This window comes from Ambystoma mexicanum, chromosome 6q, assembly GCF_040938575.1.
Source record: "Ambystoma mexicanum isolate Mex_15411 chromosome 6q, UKY_AmexF1_1, whole genome shotgun sequence".
Classification (NCBI taxonomy): domain Eukaryota; kingdom Metazoa; phylum Chordata; class Amphibia; order Caudata; family Ambystomatidae; genus Ambystoma; species Ambystoma mexicanum.
The window spans coordinates 1,085,668,902-1,085,690,548 of NC_090937.1; the positions used below are offsets into that span (position 1 = coordinate 1,085,668,902).

The following is a 21,647-nucleotide window of genomic DNA, read 5'->3' on the forward strand; positions in this document are numbered from 1 at the left end:
AATTAGAAAATTACAAGTCTAACACACAACCTTTGACAAGGGCAGTTGGCACAAACTATGGCTTGTGCTGACGTTCTAGGTGTGCCCTTCTGAAATATTAAACTTGCTTTCTATACAACATGAGGATACGAAAGCCTGTGTAAGGAGTAGGACCAAAGGACACAGCACTCAGTAGTTCCAAGTTAAGCAGGAGTCCGGCAAGTGTGCAAATTGACCCCTTTATTATTCTCATTGTACATCAACGGGCTGCTTAATAACTTGATGCAGGTTGGCACGGATGTTCCAAAACTGGGGGAGAGGCTAGTGCTGGTTCTTCTGACGATCCAGTGCTGATTGCACGTTTGCCAAAAGCAAAGCATTACAGTACCTAATCACTGCGTACACAGAATTTATGAACAACCAACCTAGATCTTAAGTCAATGCTAACTAGTCTGCTGTGATGGCTTGACATCTAACCTCAGGATACCTGAAATGCATAGCAATAATGTGATAATTATGAGTGTCAATGAATTTGATTGCCTGGGGATACACTTTACCTCAACCTGAAACCAAATTTGCACTTGGCGAAACAGGGAACCAGGTTCAAGCAATCTCTAGGTGGGGGTCAGATGATTCATGAATATGTCAAAAGAGAAATCCCTAGATCTAATTAAAAAAGTGTTCAGTAGTAAAGCAGGAGCAGTGGTCAAATGTGGAGCCTCGTTATGGGACTTCGGCAATATGCACGAAATCCATGTGACTAAGAACAACTTTTTAAAACCATTTTAGACCTGCCACAGTCAGCTTCAAATTATGGCACCCATCTTGAGATTCATGTGTCATTTTTGGCAGACAACATGACAGCTGAACCTACGTTGCAGTGGCTGAGAATCTGGACCAATAATAAGGCAGTGTTGACACAATCCCTTAAAACATATGTAACAGGTAAACAAATGCATTTGAAATCCCTTGGATGTTTCATAGGAAACACAACTGACGAAACTAAATGTACAGTCTCACCTGACTTCTCTAATATTGTTGCATCCACCGGCTTTACATTATTTAAAAACACAGTTGTTATTGGTCATTAAGGTTGCACAGGAATCAAGTGAAATACAAAAGTTAACCTCAGATTAAATCCAAAAATACTAACTCTGGGACAACTACTCTATTGATATTGATATTTTATTTGTATCGTGCTCGTACACAAGTGTTTCAGAGCGTGACAAGGCAAGGGAGGGGAACAACAGAGAACAAAACAATGATCTTACTAGGCCCAGTGACATTGAGAACGTGCAAGTGCATGGGAGAAGGAAAGGGGAAAGTACATGGGAGGGGGGGAGAAGTGGAAAGTGCTGAGCAAAGGAATAGAAAATAAATAAATAACTAAATAATAAAAAGCAACAAAAAGTGGTAGTGCAGCCAACTAGTGGCAAGTACTAGGTTTAAGGCAACAGACAGGGTGTGTCTGATAAGTGCAGAAAAAATGGGGGACTGTAGGGTTACAGATACAGACCCTAGTGCAAGGGATTGTCAAGAGGCAGTGCGGGTGTGTGGCAGAGTGAGCAGGTACCTGGGCCCAAAAGTCAGAGGGTAACCAGGTGCATGATGCAGAGACAGAACAGATCAGCAGGGGAGAGGAGGAGCGAAGGCAGAAGCAAAGAGAAAGGTCTTGAGGTGCTTCCGGAACCGGAGATGGTTCTCCTCAAGTTTCAACATGGCAGGGAGGCTGCTCCAGAGGGAGGCACCAGCCGAAGACAGAGATCTACCTCCAGCTTGTTTCTAGAAAAACGACTGACCCTGAGGGAGTTAGAGGAGGAGGGACGAAGAGCTCAGGAGGGAAGGTATTTACAGAGGGACAGTTGAAGGTATTTTGGACCCAGGCTACAGAAAGCCTTGTGGACAATGCAAAGGGACTTGAATTTAATCCTTGCAGCCACAGGGAGTCAGTGGAGAGATTTCAGACTGGAGAGATACGATCCCAGGGCTTGAGGCCAAGGACAAGTCTTGCAGTCCTGTTCTGGATAAGTTGCAAAGGGCGTAGAGTAGAAGCAAGTAGATTTAGAAAGAGGCTGTTTTAATAATCCAACCTACAGAGAACGAGGGCTCGAGAGACAGTGAGCTTCTGGGGGAAGGAGAGGAAAGACAGAGTACCTCTGAGGAGGTGCAGTAGGAAGTTTGACTTTTTAGAGACATCAGAGATGTGGGCAGAGAAGGAAAGCATAGAGTCAAAGATGACCCTGAGGTTCTTAGCCTCGCAGGTAAGGGTAGGGGGAGGGCCAAGGGAGGCCGACCAGAGAGTGACAGGAAAGGTGGTTGAAAGTGTGCCGATGAGAAGGATCTCTGTCTTGCTGGCGTTCAGGCAGAGAACGTTGGTGGCACACCAATCCTGAATGGCAGATAGGCAATCAGAGATCAGAGAAGGAAGGAGAAGAGGTGGCCGAGGGAAGCCTGAAAATGAGTTGAGTATCATCAGCATAGCACTGAAAATTGGAGCGGAAAATGGCAATGCGGTGGGCGAGATTTGCCAGGTATTGGTGACCCCTGGGGAACCGAAAAGGAGATATATGAAAGGAAGGAAGGAAGTACTCTAACAAAAGAGTACTTATCCCCAAGGTGAGATTTGACTGCCTCCCTTTGAGAACAATCACGTTACGCTGGTCAAAAAACACTGAAGGGAAATATTGCCCCTTCTGTCATATAACAGAAGAGGGCCTCCTGCATTTTATGCTGTTCTGCCCAGAATACAATAGAATTAGAGCCAGAACTCTGATCCCTATAATAAGAGAGGGACAATTTACACAATGTCGTACAGCTCTGCTGTATCTACTATGGACTGACACACCAAAGATGAGCTGGTGCTTATTTCAGTATCTACGGCAAGTGATGGCTAGAAGAAAGTCCCTGCTAGGAGTCTAATTGGTGATACTTAAATCAGCCTATCCATTGTGTTGCTATACGGATACTAGACAATGCGGAAGGCTGAGCCTAGCCTTAATTAATTGGTCCTGCTGTTTGCTGTTTGACAAAGGTTGGTATCCAAAATAGAGGTCATAGCAGGATCTGTCTTTTGTGTTACTGTTGGGTTGTATGAGTGTTGAAAGAATTGACAACTAATTCACTAATTTATCTTATTCTCATATGAATTTTGTGATTTTATTATATAATAAAATCCTTTTTAATCGTTCGTGCACTAACCCTTTTTCTATGGTACCTTTTTCAAATTGTTGTCATGGCAACTGTTTTGTACTGGTTTTTAACAATTTTGGATCGTGCCTAGTGTCTTGTTTTAGCACTGATCTTGTTTCTGTGTGATTGTCTGGTTTTAACTGAAAAGTATGACTTTTGATTGTACGTAACCTGGTAAATGCACAGATTTATTTTAGAAAAAACCTGTGATGTATTATTACTTATTGTGGTTATATTTTATGGAACATTGGTTCCGAAATAAACATATCTTTAGATTATTTATAATATTAGCGGTTATATTCATCAAAATGTACATATGTTTGTAATGGGTACTTATTTTGTTTCTGCGCTGGTCACTGTCTTCAATCGAAGTGTTTAATATTGTTAATAGGCGTGGTTGGAAAGGTTCTGCATTTGGGCATGGTTTAAAGCACAAACAGCACGTGCGTTTGTTGGGAAATCAGTTTGGTGGAGTGTTTCTGTATGGTGATTGGTTATTACTATAGCAACATAGAAATAGTGTATATTACACATGCACAGTTAGTAATTATTTGCAAGTGTGTTTGTGAATTCAATAGTGGTTGTTTTCTAAAAGAAGTTGATGTTGCAGTTTGTCAAAACGGAACACCAGGAAAGTGTGTAAGCAAATGTGGTGTGTATGCATTATGTGTAGTTCTTTATATGTTTCTGTATATTGTTTTCAAATTTTTGTAAGTAATTTTATGCATCCGCAATATAAGTGCATTTAACATTACGCATGTGTGCGTATTTGCAGTGTTGCAGCATCATTTCAATCACATGAGTATAAGTATTGGTGCAGTGTTATCACAATATACATGCGCATGTTTTATATCAAATTATGTGTATTGTAAGTTAGGCATGCATGCATGCACATATGGTGTTTTCTATGTATAGTACACTTGCTTGTTAAGAAAATGATTGTAGTTTGTTTTTTATGGATGGATATATATTTGTAATCACGTATCTTTCATTGCACATATGCTTGTATATGTATTTTTATTGTAGTTTACCTTTCAAATGCTCGTCTCTATATTTTATGCAAGTACCTTCCATGAGACATGTGCTTGTATATGTATTTTTGCATCAGCATATAGTGATTAAAAGCCCTTTAGTTTTTCTTTAATGTAGGGAGAAACCATGTTTAAAATTGAAGATTCCTGTTTTTTCTGCCTGTAACAGTGCGTAAAGCGAATGCTAGATGTTTCATGATTTGGTAACATGAATGTTTAATGAATGGCATTGGTATCACAGTGGTAGATGACAATACATTATTAAGAAACTTGTTGTCTTTTATACCAGTGGTATAAAATAGATTTAATTTTAATACACGCTGGAGGAAATAAGTTGGTCTCCCGAAAAGGTACTTAAATATAAATTCAGTTCATAAAAGCTTTATTCGACTTTAGTCATCTGCAAAAAACAAAACAACAGATACATTAAAATACAATAAACCTCAAGAGAAAAAGAAAATATACAATGGAAAACATCGAATACAAAAATGCTCATAAGAAAATGTCCAATTGAATAAGATAAGCACGGATGAAATGCTACAGCATTAATGCTGACAATATAACGTCGCAGATAAACAATGTATACAATCGTGCTAGTGACCGCTAATTGGACTACAACAAGGAGCCGCTGACTTAGTGCACAGATATAGTAATATTAAGAATGGTCTTGAGGAACATGACGCTTCCTCACCAATCATGCACGATTGATATACTTTGCAGTAAAATGAACAACATTGAACTTAAATATGTTTTGACGTTAAAATTGGCTTGTTACGCCTAGCAGGATTATTTTGGGAATAGTTTATTTGTAGACAATATTATTGAAGGTCTACGTTTTGTTTTGCATTAATGGGCTGATTTACTTTTGTTTTTGTATACAGCATATTGTTAATAAATTGTTATGTATTTCCTTGCTTTAGCGTATGTTGTAGTGTGTACGCAAAGGGCGTGTGTGAGTATGCTGGGTGTGATCATGATAAAATTGGCTTTATGTTGTTGCCTGAATTATGTTGCTTTAGTGTATGTTGTAATGTGTACGCGGTTAGTGTATGTACTAATGTGTTTGCAATGGGGCCAGTGAGTATGTTGTGTGTGGTCATAATAATGTTGGCTGCATTTTGCATTTTCTTTGTTTAGTGTATCTTGTAATTTGTAGACAGTGAGGGCGAATGCATTTGTTGTGTTTGGTCATGATATTCTTGGCTGCATATTGTTACCTGAATTATGAATTATGTATCTCCTTGTTTTGGTGTATGTTGTAATGTGTATGCAATGAGGGTAAGTTTGAATGTTGTTAATGTTGGCTGATTACTGTTACTTGAATTATGTCTTTCCTTGCTTTGGTGTTTGTAATGTGTGCGCAGTGGTGGTGAGTGTGTATGTTGTGTGTGGCCATGAAAATGCTGCCTGCACATTGTTTCTTGAATTATGTATTTCTTTGCTTTGGTGTATGTTCTAATGTGCTGTGTGCATGGCTGGCGTGTAGTTTGTTCTTTCTTCATCATTGCACATGCATCATAAAAAAGATATTGCTGCTTGAAGTATATATTTCCTTGTTTTAGTGGATGTTGTAATGTGTACTCAGTGGGTGTGGGTGCGTATGGAAATTGTCTGAGTCTATTTTCAAAGTGCTTTTTCAGTGCACCAATTCTAGGTGCCTGCAAAAATTAGAACAATCGAAGGGACCAATTTTGAGATATTTGGGACATTTTCTTTTTTTCCTATGGCAAAATAATGTTAAAAGCTGTTTAAAACGTGATCAAAGTAAACATTTATTAAACTATGCAGCCGTTAAGGTACAATTCTGAAATTATGCGTGCACGGGTGACTGCCTCAGAAGATTACTCTGGATTATTTTCAGTTCTTTTCATGCAAGCATGCAAAAGTTATTGAGAAAAGTAATTTTCTGAAAATGCATGGGAACTTTGGCTTAACCTTGCTATGCCTTATGCAAGTTGTGAAGGCATAATATTTGGGTATTCATATCTCAAAGTAACGAAATGATGAAGCTCACTTCAAACCATGCAAAATAAAAGCTATATCAAAGATTGCAGCAATAAAGATTTGTACTAGGAATTATGGAGGCTTCAGCCTTAAGGGCCTGTATAATATATATGTACAGCGTCTAGTTGCAGGTATATTGTATGAGTGTGAGGCTTTGCCATTTGGTAATATCGACTGGCTGGATAAGCTAGAAGCCAAGGTGTGGCGTACTATTTTAGCCATATGTAATTGTGTACCAGTACATGTTATCTGTTTGGAACTGGGTTTTACTTCCGACTATATTCAGAAGATTTCTTCAAGACAATTGACTCAGAGATAGACTGGAATATGATGTTTGTATTATTAAGATGTCATTTAATATGAAAGGCCATAGATTGGGATGTGTACACAAAATTACAGTTGACTGAGAAATACAAATGTACATATGAATTGGTATACTTTACGTATTTGAATTATTATAATTTTTTTATAAGCTTTATTTAATTTTCCAGTCACGGTACAACATAGATTAACACAACAAGATAGCAACGATAATAGATAACGCAGCATATTTCCTCCCGACCACCCACCTCCCCCCAAGTACCTTTCAAACAGCATGAAAAAAAGGGGGAACCACTGTGACACATAAAACAGGCACATTCCCAACCATTTGCAATTCAGTCTTGTATCGCTGGCTGAAAGTGAACAGGCCCCATGTCCGCATGGCCTATCATTAGCCGGGCTGGTGCCCCAAATCTGTCCGTGCCCTCGCAGATCCAACTCCCTTGACGTACCAAACTACTCCCTGTAGGGCTCTGAGGATCCTCCCATCAGGTGCATCATGTGAGGTTCATATGTCGCATGAGCCGAGGATGAAATACAGAGACCTGCCTGCCCTCAACATTGCCGATAAACAGGGACTAGGTCTGTGTGTACTTGGGGATAGTTTTAGACATCAGCGCTGTGATTTTTTCCTTGGCCAGAATTTCCCATACCTTGGTCCACCAGTAATTTACGGGGGGGTCCCTCTCGGTACTTCCAGAAGTGGGCTCTAGTTATTTTGGCCACAAGCAGCAGTTGAGTGAGCAAGGTAGCGCGTGGGCCGAACAGTGGGAAAGATCCATCTTCAAGAATATCCCCCAACAAAACCACGAGAGGATGCAGGGGAAGCTGAGTACCTGCTATGTCTTTGATCTGCGCTAAGACCGCTTTCCATTATGTATGTATTGTTGTGATGGACCACCACATGTGTATCATGTTTCCCTCTTCCCCACACCCATGCCAACATATTTCAGGAATGTCTGGTGATATTTTATGGTTTCTCGCTGGTGTGAGATACCACCTGTAGCAAAGTTTGATGGCCCCCCCTGCTTTATTTATGTCCATCTCCAAGCTTTTATGTGTTTGCCCCAGAACTTACACCATGATTCCTCTGAAATGTCTTGGCCAACGTCCCTCTCCCATTTGATCATGTTATTTATTTATTCTGATTTTTTAGAGCGCACAGCAGCCCAGGTGTATCGTGGCGCTGTTACTTATAGGCATGTCTGGATACAAAGGAAGTACATATTAGTTACATTGATATTTGCAGTTTGTGATATATTTTGAGGTTGCATAGTATAAGCAAGGAGAAATTTGCATTCTTAGACGATCATCTTAGAGGTTATAGTAGTACACATGGATAGCACACTAGGAGATATGTTACAACAGGTGTGGCACATCAGTGTGAGAGAATGGAGTGTCAGTTTGGGAAGAAAGGTTATGTGAATAGTGTAGTTTTGAGGGATTTGCGAAATGCAAGTAGGGAGGGCTCTGCTCTAAGTGCGTTCGGAAGGGAATTCCAGAGCTTCTGAGCTATGTAGGGGAAACTAATGCTGCCGGTGTTGGCTCTTTTTATGGATGGAACTCAGAGTTGGTTAGCAAGGTGGCTTCTTGTGGGGAGGGTAGAGGGGTTTTTGGATAAAGTTTCAGAGAGGTATGATGGGGCGGAAAGATTGATACATTTGTGCGTAAGGCTGAGGATTTTGAAGTTGATCCTTTCCTTGAATGGGAGCCAGTGGGCTTCATGGCTAGCATGGGATATGAGGTCACTTCTAGGGATGTGTAAAGCTGCACTGAGTGCATTATTTTGCGTTATTTGGAGCCTGTTGATGTTTTTAGTGGATGTGCCTGCCAGAAGGGAATTGCAGTAGTTGAGACTGGCTCCTCCTGTGGCTCTGGACAGGCAGTTTTGAGTGGTTAGAAAGGGTTTAATTGCAGTTATAAGTTTTGTGGTGTGGGCAGAGGCAGAAGAGATGGCGCTGACCTGTCTTGTCATTGAGAGTGTTGAGTATAAGTAGACTCCAAGGGTCTTTACAGAAGTAGAGACTGGTATAATTGTGTTGTCAATGGTGATATAGGTTTATTTTTTGTTTAGATTGGCAAGGATTTCCTTGGGACCCAGGGCATCCTGATCATAGTCTCCTGTGAGTGGAAGGAGCACTTGAGTGTCGTCGGCATAGTTAGTATAAGCTATGCCGATCGCGTCCAACAGGTCAAACAGGGGTTTGGTGAACAGTTTATAGAGGGTGGGGGCCGTACAAGATCCTTGGTGGACTCTGCAGCTGATGATGATGGGGTCTGCGTTGGCTTGGTCAGAGTAGACCTTCATGGCCCTTCCTTCTAAGAAGGAGGTTATCCAAGAGGTGGCTTTATCAGAGAACTGGGCGACGTTGGAGAGGTGGGAGGTGAGAATATCATGGTCAACAAGATCAAACGAGCGGAGAGATCGAGGAGGAGCAGGAGTGCAGGTTTGCCCGAGTCCATTATTTTGGTTATTTGGTTCTTTAGATCAAAGAGGGCGGTTTCTGTACCATGTCCTTTGCGGAAGCCAGATTGTCTTCTGCCTAGGATGGCATTGTCTTCCAGGTATTGTTGGATTTGTATGTGGGCGGCTTTATCTAGGATTTTTAGAAGCAAGGGAACGGTGGTGATGGGGGGGTTATTGTTGGGACAGGTGGGGTCTAAAGAAGTTTTTTTTATGAGAGGGCGAACCCAGGCTTCTTTTAGACTTTGTGGTACAACTCCTGAGGAGAAGAATGCGTTAATGAATGCTGTGATGATGGGGGTGAATGAGTCTGCGCAATCCTTGATGATGGTAGGGGGACAGATGTCCCCTTTGCAAATGGAGGGTTTAATATGTTTGAGAAGGTTAGTAACCTGTGTCTCAGTGACATCTTTGAAGACGAAAAGGGGTGTTTGCGGGATGGGTTTAGGAGAGGGAGGATGAGGTGGGTTGTGCTGTTTGGGAAGGGTTGAGCGATGAGCGGATATTTTTTGTTGGAGCATTTTAACTTTATTAATGAAGGCGTCCTGAATGTTGGTGCACCAGGCTTTGTCTTTAATGACTTCGTCTGGGGTGGTAGCAGGGGAGGTAAGATCTTTGAAGATCGTGAAGATTTCTCTAGATTTAGAGTTGGCGTTGGTGATTCTTTGATTGAAGGATTCCGATTTAGCTCGAAAAATTGCTTTTTTATAAGTGGATGAGATTTTTTTTTAATTCAATTAATGCGGATTGGTTGGGCGAGGATTGCCAGTTGGCTAGAGCTTGATGCTTTTTGGTGCATAAGGTGGCAGGTTCTTCTGTAAACCAGGAGTTAGAGTGCATAGATTTTTTCTCTTTTTTGTCTTCTAAGTGGGCTATGGATTCGATAGCTTGGTTGAGCACTTTAGCATAGGTGTTGGTGAGAGCAATGAGATCATTGCTAAATGGAGGTTTAAGTTCCGGGATGTCGAGGAATGGTGCAAGGTTGATTTTTGGAGCTTCTGACTTTGGCGGGTGGTGCGTAAGAGGGTAATTTACGGATAGGGGTGGTAGGAATGGTGAACTGAATGAGGTGGTGGTCTGTCCATGGGAGGGCTGAAATGTTGGAGATGGATGACGCGCAGTTGTGGCCTGCGATCCAATCTAAGGTTCACTGCAATGAGTAGGTGCTGAGATTTTATGTATGAACTCCATGTGGGTGAGTTCTTTGGCTAGGGAGGCGGCAGCTTTATCCTTGGGATCACGTATGCCCAGGTAAAGGTCACCAAGAAGGATAGTTTTAGTAGAGCTTTTTAGATTATTTCCTAGATTTTGGAGGAGATGCTTTTGGTAGTCTGGTAGTGAGCCAGGTGGCATATAGGTGATTAGAATGTTTTTGGTGCAGTTGGGGGAGAGGGAAAGTTTGTCAATGAGAAGGTCTGCGTTGTTTTCCCATTGTTGGTTGCATAGTCTGATGGAAAGGGTGTCCTTAAAGATGAGGGCTACACCTCCACCTTTGAATGTTTTGCGATCCTGTCTGAGGATGGTGTAGCCTTGGGGGAGAGCGAGGGACAGTGATGGCCCTGATGCTTCATGTAGCCAGGTTTTCGAAATTGCTAATAAATCTAGTTTGAGGGCAGTGATGAGATTGTTGATTTCCAGTGCATGTGCTGGGAGGGACCGGGCGTTGATGTGTGGTGGTTTGAGAGGAGGGGTGAGGGTGATGGTGTTCGGTCTGGATGGTGAGGTGAGTGATGGGCCGTGCTTATGTGTGAGATGGGATGGGTGACGAGTATCTTGTGTTGTGGTGGATGCAAGTGAGTGGATGGTGTGCGAGAGCTGAGTCTGATGTTTCTGAGGTTAATGATCGGGGTGGATATGTGGGTGAAGTAAGGTGAGGTGCATGGATGTGGTGGTGCTGTTGGCCAGGGCATGAGAGGATGCATTTGATCAGCGCAGTGACAGTGTATACCCTGGTGCTGCTAAACCCTGACTGGATGAAACAAAGGAGAGGTACACAGTGGAGCTCACAGCAGTGTGATAAAGGGGGAGAACAATTCAGGCGGCCTAGTCTGTATGTAGTTTAGAATATTCTAGACTGTCATAAGGGCAAATGAATAATATGCAGTGTAGTTTGCCGTGTCAAGAGTAAAACTGTTTAAAATAGGCTATTCTGACATATGGGCAAATGAATAATATGCAGTGTAGGTGGCCTAGTCAAGAATAAAACAATATAAAATAGGCTGGTATGGCATGTGGGCAAATGAATAATATGCAGTGTAGGTGGCCTATTCAAGAGTAAAACAATATAAAATAGGCTAGCCTGGCATATGGGCAATTTGACAATATGCAGTGTAGGTGGCCTAGTCAAGAGTAAAACAGTTTAAATAGGCAGGTCTAGCATATGGGCAAATTAACAATATGCAGTTGAGAGAGGCTAGTCAAAATAGTTCGGTCTATGGTATGCTAATATGGGAGATCTGGCACATCAGTTTGTAGTATGGTTAGATCATTGGGGTTGTGCAAAGTCTGGATGCAGTGAACTGGAGAGGCATATAGCTATAATCAAGGAACAAGGCTCAATGAGAGTGGTCCAGAGTATTAGGTAAAGTACGCCAATAGTTAACAGTTGGGCAGCCCGGAGTGGAAGTGGGTTCAGTATCGATAGAGTTTGCCCACATTTTTTTTGCTGTTGGTGGTCTGGAGGGTTACGCACACCAGTGCACTAACAGGCGCGAACAGGGCCATAGCTCTCGAGGGCCTTAACTCGAGATGTCCGGCTTCAGCCTTCCAGCGGATATGCTCCTCCTTTGTAGAGCGTAACGGGCCGTGTTGCCTAGCAACACAGTAAACAGAATGAGTGGCCGCCATTTTCAGACGGTTTACCTGCGGGGGAGGCGCGGCTCTGTAGAAATGGGCCAAATCAAATACAAGTGAATCCAAGTGGCTGAATATCCCTACCAGGGACGATGGCTGGAGCAGCTGGCTGTGTAGTGCATCACACGGGCCAGCCTCATCAGGGGCGGCGTGTGATTGGATCGGAGATCGGGACCTCTGCTTGCAGTAGCTTTGTTGCTGGCAGGTTGGAGAAGGGGACCTGCCCTCTCCTGTTGCTCGCGGGGAGTGAGGCACGACCAGGGCCTTAGCTCTCGAGGGCCTTACCTCGAGATGGCCGGCTTCCGCCTGCCGGCGGATATGCTCCTCCTTTGTAGAGCGTAACAGGCTGTGTTGCCTAGCAACACAGTAAACAGAATGAGTAGGCTGCCATTTTCAGACGGTTTACCTGCGGGGGAGGCGCGTCTCTGTAGAAATGGGGCAAATCAAATACAAGTGAATCCAAGTGGCTGAATATCCTTACCAGGGACGATGGATGGAGCAGCTGGCTGTGTAGCTGTGTATAAAGGTGTTTCACCGCATTCTCAGAGTTTTCTAAGAGCCCATACAAGTGGGAAACCCTCCCCGACTTCCTTCCCTCTAGTGCCGTAAGCTCATTCCCTATAGGGGTGCGTAAGGCCGCTCCTTTAATGGCTCAGTTGATTATTCAGTGCCTGAGTTGTGTGCATCGAAATTGCTCTGCTTCGCCCAGCCCCAGCTTGGCCTTGCAACCGAGGAAGGTAAGGGACTCCCCCTCTTCAAAAAGATCTCTGAGTCTCAGCAGTGAGTTCCTTCCCCACCTTAGGAATGCCCCCCTGTCCATGCCGGGGGAAAGTTCAGGGTGTTTAGGATTGGTGTGAGTGGACCTGAGTGCGCCGGGATCCCCAAAAGGTGACCCGCCCTATTCCAGTGCACCAAGGTGGCAGCCATCGTTTGTAGAATATTCCATAGCTGCCCGCTAGCTGCCTCGATATCTCTCCACTTTGGGGCTCTCATATCTAGCGACAAGTTAAGCAAGTCAAGCAGTGGGGCTATTTGCGCCGTCAAAAAGTAATTTTGCACTGAGGGCACACAGATTCCACTCAGCATCACCTTCCTCGGGATCCTAGGACGTCTACCTGCACAAATAAACTTGGTGATGAGATTCTGGAGATACTCAAGGTCTTTAGCCTGCGCACAGAGCAGAAGTGCCTGAAAAACATATGAGCCCTGGGATCAGGGTCATTTTTACAGCGTGGATTCTGACCAGCCAAGAAATGTCCTGTTGATCCCACAGCAACAGTTGTTCTTTTGAATCCCATTGAGGCCCGGGAAATTGACACCCACCAGTGAGTCATACGTGGCTTTGAGCGTGACTCCTAGATATGATAGTTTGTCTGCTGCCCATTGGTATCCAGAATGCACCCGGAGAGTCTGCAAGATCATTTGCGTCTTTGTGACATTCAGATGCAGTGATTTGTCATTGTTAATTTGGAAGCCGGATACCTCCCCAAATTCGTCTAGTGTCCCAGTGAGCTTGGGCATGCACCTGAGGGGATCGGATAGGAAACACAGTATATCATCAGCATATAGTGCCAGCATATGAGTGGTTCCTGCAAGGTCACCCCAGAGATCAGTGGGTAATTCCAGACGTGTTGGGCCAGAGGATCCATTACTAGAGTGAATATCAGGGGCGAAAGCAGGCAGCACTGTCTCATGCCCCTTTCTATCTGAATTGGCTGTGACAGTTGACCATTGACATTTATCCTAGTCTAGGCGGAATTATAGTTGGCCATAATGAGCTGCCTGAATTTCAGCCCAAAGTTGTAGCTTCGCAGAACCTCCTCCATATAGCTCCAATCCATGCTATCGAACGCCTTATGGGCGTCCACAGACAAAATCACAAAGCATTCCGGGATTTATTTCTTGGCAGCAATCAAATTGATGACCCTGCAAATGTTATAGAGCCAGACTGATCTTGTTCAATTGATTTGGGGAGGATATCGGTCAGCCTGCCGGCCAAGATTTTCCCATACATTATTGCCTCCACATAAAGAAGTGCTGTTGGCCTGTATGCTGAGTGATCTGCTCCATCTTTGCCGGGTTTCAGGCTAAGCATTGTGACAAAATCAGCCATGGTTTCAGAGAATGAACCCTTTGCCAGGAAGCTGTTAAATACCTTTAACTGAGGAGCCACTGTTAATGCAAACATCTTGTAGAACTGCAGAGAAGTCATAGGGACCCAGAGTTTTCCTTGATGAGAGGCACCCGGATGTCCCCCAAGACCTCCTGCTCCGATATCTTGTGTGTGCCGCAGAGTGACTAATAATGGCACGTCAAAGGAACGCCTTGGATGTGTCCCATACTATCTGAGGGTCCATCTCTCCCATGTCGTTCTCCGTAAAGTAATAGTGAGGGTGTCCGACATATGCGCTTTCATGGCAATGGGCCTCATAATGTTGCCTGTCTGGAAACTAACTGGTAAGCTCACCGGCACCCTTGTTTCCGGGCCGGCAAACTACAAGTCTGTCTTCTGGAGCCGCTGTGCCCGAATGGTCTGACCCTGTCGGGTGCATCGGCCACAGTAGGCAGACTTGTCACGGGAGCACTGGCACCGTTGCTCCCGTGTCCCCACTCCCATAGAGTCCCATTGGACTCTATGGGAATGGGGATTAGCAAATGTACCGGTGCCTGACTTCCTGTCTGCCTGACTTGTAATAGCCCTTTGGCACCGGGAAGTCAGGTGCCTGTAAATTATTCTGGGTCCAGCGGCATCCTGCAAAACACCAACTCATCATTGGGCATTATGCCGGGACGGCATCCCCGCCGGCCATCCCTGTTACAATTGAATGTCCAACATCAAACCAAACTATGGTACATGACTCTGTGACTCTGCTATCAGAGCCACCTATACATCATCATCCGCTCCTCTCCAACTTGTGCGACAGCTGCCTCAGGACCCGATTCTCATCTGAAAGTCTCTCCCAACAGGGGGTCAATTTGTGCATCATATGCCACCATTCACACTTCAACGATCTTCCAGTTGTTGTTGAGCTTTCTTCTTCAGGGACCTCCTCTGGCCTCGTGGACCCCTCTGTGTATTGTTGGGATGGCTATGCTCCTCTATTTCAGGTGCCCCTTGAGCGGAACCAGTCTCTTCAGTCCCAGGCCACCACTCTTTCCTCTCCGCCAACTCAGTGAACTCCTCTGCCTCTCTCTCAGACCAAATCACATATCGGCACCCCGGGTGTTCAAAAAGCAGCTTACAGGGGAATTCCCCTTTGTAGCGAATCTCTCATCCTCGCAGCCAGGCTGTAAGAGTGCTGAATTTCCATCGCCTGGCCAGAGTCCCTGGGGCAATGTCCTGGAACAATTGGAGTTCCACCTTGTGGAAGGATACAGGCCCCCCGGCTCTCGCCGCAGCCAGAATACGCTCTTTCTGCTAGAAGAAATTGACCCTCATCAGCATATTGGGGCGAAGATTCCTCTGGGTCTGGGCCGAAGAGTACACTGGTCGTCGGTGTCCCCCAAATCCAGTAGCTTGCAGAAGAGAATTCTCACGTAATCCTCAATGTCTTGATCTGTCACCTATTATGGGAGGCCCCGAATATGAATATTATTACATCGGGAGCGGTTCTCCATGTCCTCCTGTCTGAGACAAATTTGCTCCACCTGCTCCTCCACTGTAAGAAGGCGCTGCTGGAGCTCCATTTGTTCCTGTGCATGTTTGCTGTGTGCTGCCTCTAGTTAATCCAGGCTCTTTTCTGCCAAACGTACATGGTCATTCAGCTCTGCTGTGGACTTTGAGAGCCTATCCCCTGAGTTTTGAATTTCCTGCGTTAGCTCTTGCTTAAGTTCTGCCAGCAGGAGCTTCTAATCTGACTTAGTAGCTAGCGCGTTCTCCTGCCTCCCAGCCATCTTCGTCAGGTGGACCTGTGCAGTAGCAGATAGTAAATGTCTCTCTTTAGCATGGTTTTTATATCCCCTTGTTTAGGCGTTGCCAGGGTTTTAGCCTTGCCTGCGTAGGGGGGAGGCCTGCTGCTCTCTTCCTTCCACTCCTCGGCACACTGGGTGGGCCCAGTATTGCAGGAGTGCAGTTTCCGCTGGCATTATGGATCTCCCATTCAATTCGGCTTATGGGGTCACGGTCGCAGGATATTGGTAGCTCCAAAGCCACCTGCTCCTTCGAGTGTCCCTGCACACTCCCTCTCTGACTTTCAGTGCGCCAGGTTCCTGACGCTTCCTCGTTCTGTGCTGGGGGTGTCACTGTAGTGAGCCTGGGTCCAGACCCCTGCTGCATTATGAGGGTGCTAAAGCGCTTTGCTCTAACCCAGAATTGGCCCAGGAATCGCCAGTCGTACACCCAGCATATGGGGGTGGTCCTGACTCTCTCTTGCAGGGTATTGGGTGTAATCTCTGTCGTTGCAGGCTCCATAGTGCGAGTTCCGCTCCCCAGTTAGGCCCGACCGGATTCACTTCAGGCCAGTTACAGTTATGGCCTAGCCACTGTTTTAGCTGTTAATATGCACAAGGATTTACTTCTAGGGTGATCTGATTGTAGACAGTAATGACAGTCAGAATCTCTCAGGCGATCTCTTTGTTGATTGATTTAGAATTTATAGTGCGCATATCCTTCTGGGAGCAGAAACCTGCATCTAGGCACTGATGTTAAAATCATTGGCCCCACTTTCTGCATGATAAAAGTTCACTGGAACAAATATATTTTCAGATTCTTCCAGAAGAGGGCAAAAGAACTGGTATTCCGCAAGTCATCTGGAAGTGTATTCCAGGGAAGAGGTGCCCTGATGGAGAAGCAACTGTCAGCCCGGGAAACAGAGTGAGAGTACGGGAAAGCCAGCATATTTTTACCAGATGAGCGCAAGGCTCGTGGAAGCTGGTAAAGCGTCATTTTTGAGACCAGAAATGTAGGTGCTGTTCCGTGAATGCATTTATGTATAAGACACAATGTTCTAAATTCAATTCTCTTCCGAACTGGCAGCCAATGCAGTCTCCTCCGGTAAGTGGAAATGGGGACCGTTTTGGCAAGTTGTATACCAGTCTAACAGCAGCATTCTGGGCCACCTGAAGCTGCTGAAGTTGGTCTCCCAGAAGAAGAGTGCCGCAATAGTCAAGTCTGGAATTTATCATTATCCCCATGACCACAGCACGATCTGATTCAGTGATTAGTGGCAGAATAGGTTTTAAAAGCCTGAGTTGATAGAACACAGACTTAACCACCTCTGAAACGTGGGCATTGCAGGAGATGCTTGTCAAATGCATCCAAGAATGTTTGCCTTCCTTGAGAAGGATGTTGTGCTGAAGCTTGCTTTCGATCATCCCGCTTTTAATCATGTCCGCGCAAGCTAAAAGGCGTTCAGTCACATCCGGTACAGATTTTATTCTAAATGTGGGTGTCGTCTGCGCAGGAATGATAGTTCAGTTTAAACTTCGAGAAGATGTTCATCAGAGGTCTAATATAAATATTGAATAGAATTGGGGATAATGATGGCCCAGAGTTAGTGTCCCTCTCCCGGTGCGTGTTGCCGTGCTGATAAGGTTGCAGGGCTGCAGCACCATAGGGCAAGGCTCTCCCTCTCCAAGGCGATTGTAGGGTCCCCATTTCCCCATGAGATCTACCGCTCTCCAGAAGGCTACTGTCACCACCTCCACCAGGACTTGACTCTTACTGCGAAGTGTCAATGGGGAAGGGGGAGGACTGCTGCTGCCTTTCACCTTTGTTCCAGCGGCAGGCCGCGCACCTCTCCTAATCTTGTTCTACCAGGCAAAGGATGCAGCTTTCTGTTGCTGTCGGGTGCGGCCCAGCGCTGGATGTCAGGGGTCCGTAACCGGAGACCCCGCCTGTACAGGAGTGTGGCAACCCACCATGGCTCTCGATTTCAGACCGTTTTGTTGCCTCTGCGCCCGCCTCGTCAGCTCGTCGCCACCACCGAGGAGCAGGCAATCTTGCAGTCTATATGCGAACACTTAGGGTGGCCCCCTCCGCTTCATCTGACCCCCGGTAGATGTCAGGGGGGCCTGGCTCACCTAGTCGAGCTCTGGAGCTGGCCACTGTATCATAGTGCTGGGTTGGATTTCTGCAATTTCATGCCGTTATTGGGCCCGCAGGCGCAGGAAGACTTGCCCGGGACCTCACAGAGGACCCGTGTTGTTGCTCTGCCGCCTGGACACCCGCCACCCCCCCCCATGTGAATTATTTTAAACGACTACCTTACATGAGGATTACTGGTTTACATTGCCGATTTAGATTATGTTGTCCGTGCAACAATACAGTTAAATTATATACAACCTGACATCTATTAACTGGATGCGATTCATTATTAACAGGACTTCATAGATATTTCAAAACTGTGTACATTACTATATTTGGTAACAACTTATTCTGGCTTAGATGTCTAGAAGGGAAATGTACTTCTTTTATAATATCATTAATGACATTTTGGACTCTCATTTAAAGTAAATCGAATATTTAACTGATAAATTAGAATGGTTCTATTGATCAGTATGGTGTAGATGTGTATGTGTGTAGAACATAATATAGGGATTGTACAAGACAAAGTTAATGTTAATTTTATTTTAATGTGAAGGGTTTATGTATATTAACTGTAAAACACTTATTGGATGACCAAAAAAAAGAAAAGTTTCAGGAAAAGCTGCGCCTGAGAGTAGCTTCAAATACAGAAAAGAAAAAACATCGTTTCCTTTCGTTAGGCTCAGTGTTTACACTGAAATGTTAAACATTTGACAATGTGGAACACCTTAATATGACAATGTTCATGACTCACAGAAATATACTGCACCTGATAATTACAATTTTTCATGTTTTGAAAATACAGCAAATATGCAACTATTGCTGCCTGTTACATTCCTATGACTGCAGCTTGGTCTGAGCCTCATAATATTCACATTTTAAGGGGTGGATGTTTTCATGCTGTAAGGAAATAGTAAAAAAATAAGAAGTGTGTCCTATTCAGTGTTACACAAATTGCTCTGACCATGTCATTAATTGTAGTGTGTAATAAATATAGCTATAAAGTGTATTGTAGTTTGATTCTTTTTGTTGTCATATTTTTTTTTTATAGAGATGACGGTAGTATTTTCGATGGATTCATTGATGAAGATGACAGGGATAAAGCCAAAAGGTACAGTGATCACATTAGCAGTTTTGGATTTTGATGGCAATGTTTATATATTTAATCCTGTTATGAAAATATACAATAGAACAGCCATCCAATACACGTGCCCCTAACAAATGGTGCCACATTACGTTTTGCTTAAATACTGTATCACATAAACCCACATGCACAGAAAGCTCTCAATTTGTCCCGTTAGACGTGAGTAGCTGATCCAGACCTTTCAATTGGCTGTTCAAAGGAAAGGTAGATGGCCTACTCTTGCCTGACAAGCTCTAAATTCTGTTTTTGTCGCAAGAATTTGAAGTTGATTGATCAGTCTCCATTTTCGTAGCATCCTATTGAATATTTGTAGGATTGAGGACTAGAGGATTGTATAGTGATCTTGTTATACTGCTTTCTATATATTCTCCACTGCCACGATTCTTTCCCTATTCTTTATGACCACAACCCTGTGCATATGAGTGGACCTCAACTCAAACTATTTCACAGGGTTCTGTTCTTTGTTTAGGTGCAACAGTTTCACGGAAATAGGTGGAGATAAAAAAGCATAGGGATCTCCCTTGGCTACTTAAGGAAGAGTCGGGACAATAACATTGATCAGTCTAATTGCATGTTTAATGTACCTTTCATGTCAGGCAGCATGTTTTAGTCTGTAATCTGCACCCTTAATTTTTATCACTTTTGATAGCACTGGCACAGCTTGCAAACTGTACTGTGCTTGAGGATGAACTTTGTACATATTGCTATTTTTTAATAGACCAAAACAGTAACGTCATCAATACATCTCGACACTATTTTGGACCGGAAGATCTCCAACATACCGCTAATACAGGTGTGAGACACTATCCATTTCACCACTATGCATCTCCTTGTCATTCAACAGTGGTCGATACACGCACACCTACATGCCCTGTCCACAGTACACACAGGTGCACCTTTTTCTGCCATAGAAGTATTCAGGCATGCTACATAGCCAGAGCACTGGGGACTAAACGTTTGAACCCTCACCTGGGGGAAGTGAGCAATCTTATCACCAAAAGTCTCCTTTTTAAAAATGTTAGCTTTCTAACCAAGGCACCATTTAAGTGAAGACATTACTTTTTCGCCCAAAACAGTTAATTGACCAGACTAAAACAAAATTTTACAAATAATTATTTCCTGAGATAAGCCAGTATTGTTTGCTTTTGTGCAGATCTACCCATCTGCCATAGGTAGTAATAATTATTTGTGTATGGGCCATGCCGTTTTACCAGGTCCTGTATGTCTCACCTGGGAAAAAGCATGATATGATATGATAGGTTATTTATAATGTGCTTAATACCCAGAGGTGTCTAAGCCTGGACCCGGGGATCGAACCTGTGTTGCTCTGTGTCGTTTTGCTTCAAAGGTGAGCACGTTGCCCCCAAGCTACCCACCCAAGCATCTGACTAAAGTAGTCCTCTGAACTCCCAGATGTAGCTGGACGAGTAACAGCAGAAGCTTAAGTAAAATTACTGCTGAGCTTCAGATCCCCGCCCCATCCTTCACACCAGAGGGACTGCCCAGAGCAACAGTATTTGTGTGATTACTGGTACTTTGTGCTCCATTGCATCCCATGTAGACAGACATACCTTGCCTGCAGAATGTGATTGGTGCCATCAAGGACTACACGTCTAATAGAATAAAAGAACTACAAAGAGAAAAAGTAAGGAATTTGAATGATAGAACCACTGCTGAGGTCTCAATTGTCCTTGTAACGATTTAACCGAGGAGGCATTCCAAGTGACTCAATTACTGACCGTTTCAGCCCCCTATCTAGATCAAAAGAGTCGAACTGGAAAGGGATGTGGTAGAAGAATGTGCAAAATGTGGGTATCTTGAAGTGGGGAAACAATACAGGGGAAAAGGATGAGGGGAAGGAAACAAGGGCGGGCCAATTCTGCAGCCCATTACAATTCTAAAAAATGTGTGAGCCAAACGCAAGGAGTTTTAGGCAATCAGGGTAGTGCACAGCACATTACAAATAGATACCAGGACTTGCTAAACACAGGACTGCAGATGAGAGAGGAGAACCTGAACATGGAGAACAAAACAAGAGGAGATATTTATGGGCTTTGTGACGGCTTCAAGAAGCAAAACCGACAACAGTTTTATATTTCAAACTAAAGTGTTAGGCAGACCCTTGTGCAGTTCCCTTAGGGACCACTGCAAAAGGCTTAAGACTACAGGTGTTGGCAGTAAACCCAATTGGTAGCTGTCTGTACCACCCAGATTTACCTGGTAGCTGTGGCTGAGCAGCCAGACTTCTCTCAAGAAGAGTTAGACAGTATATAGAGTATACAAGATAGGTACCAAAATACAGTAGCACAAGCAAACACTCACCAGAGCTTGGGTATAAAAGTATATAATTATTTATTTAAAAACACACTTTGTAAAATACACTAACACTAATATGGCAAGCAAGTTCAAACCCAGTCACTATTAATATATATACATCCCTGATCACTTATTGAACAAGTCTTGGGTAAAACACCACTTATTTTCAGACAGAGGTGAGCGCTTAACCTAAGATGGCACTCCAAAAAGTTAATTAAAAAGGGAGGGAAAAAGGCAGAATTAGGAACATACACAATACCAACACTTTAGGAGAACCAGAGCAAGTCCGAAAAGGCAGAGTCTACTGAGGAGCAAGAAAGT

General features: G+C 44.1%; 1 protein-coding gene across 11 annotated transcripts in view; it reads left to right on the forward strand.

The window, feature by feature from the left end:
• Positions 1-21,647, forward strand: part of CLOCK (clock circadian regulator) — a 2,930,945-nt gene that overhangs the window by 762,185 nt on the left and 2,147,113 nt on the right. For all 11 annotated transcript variants that reach the window (XM_069631637.1, XM_069631640.1, XM_069631638.1 and 8 more), the window contains one exon: positions 18,918-18,977. In XM_069631637.1, coding sequence (XP_069487738.1) covers positions 18,918-18,977 — 60 coding nt within the window. The remainder of the gene's footprint in view (positions 1-18,917; positions 18,978-21,647) is intronic.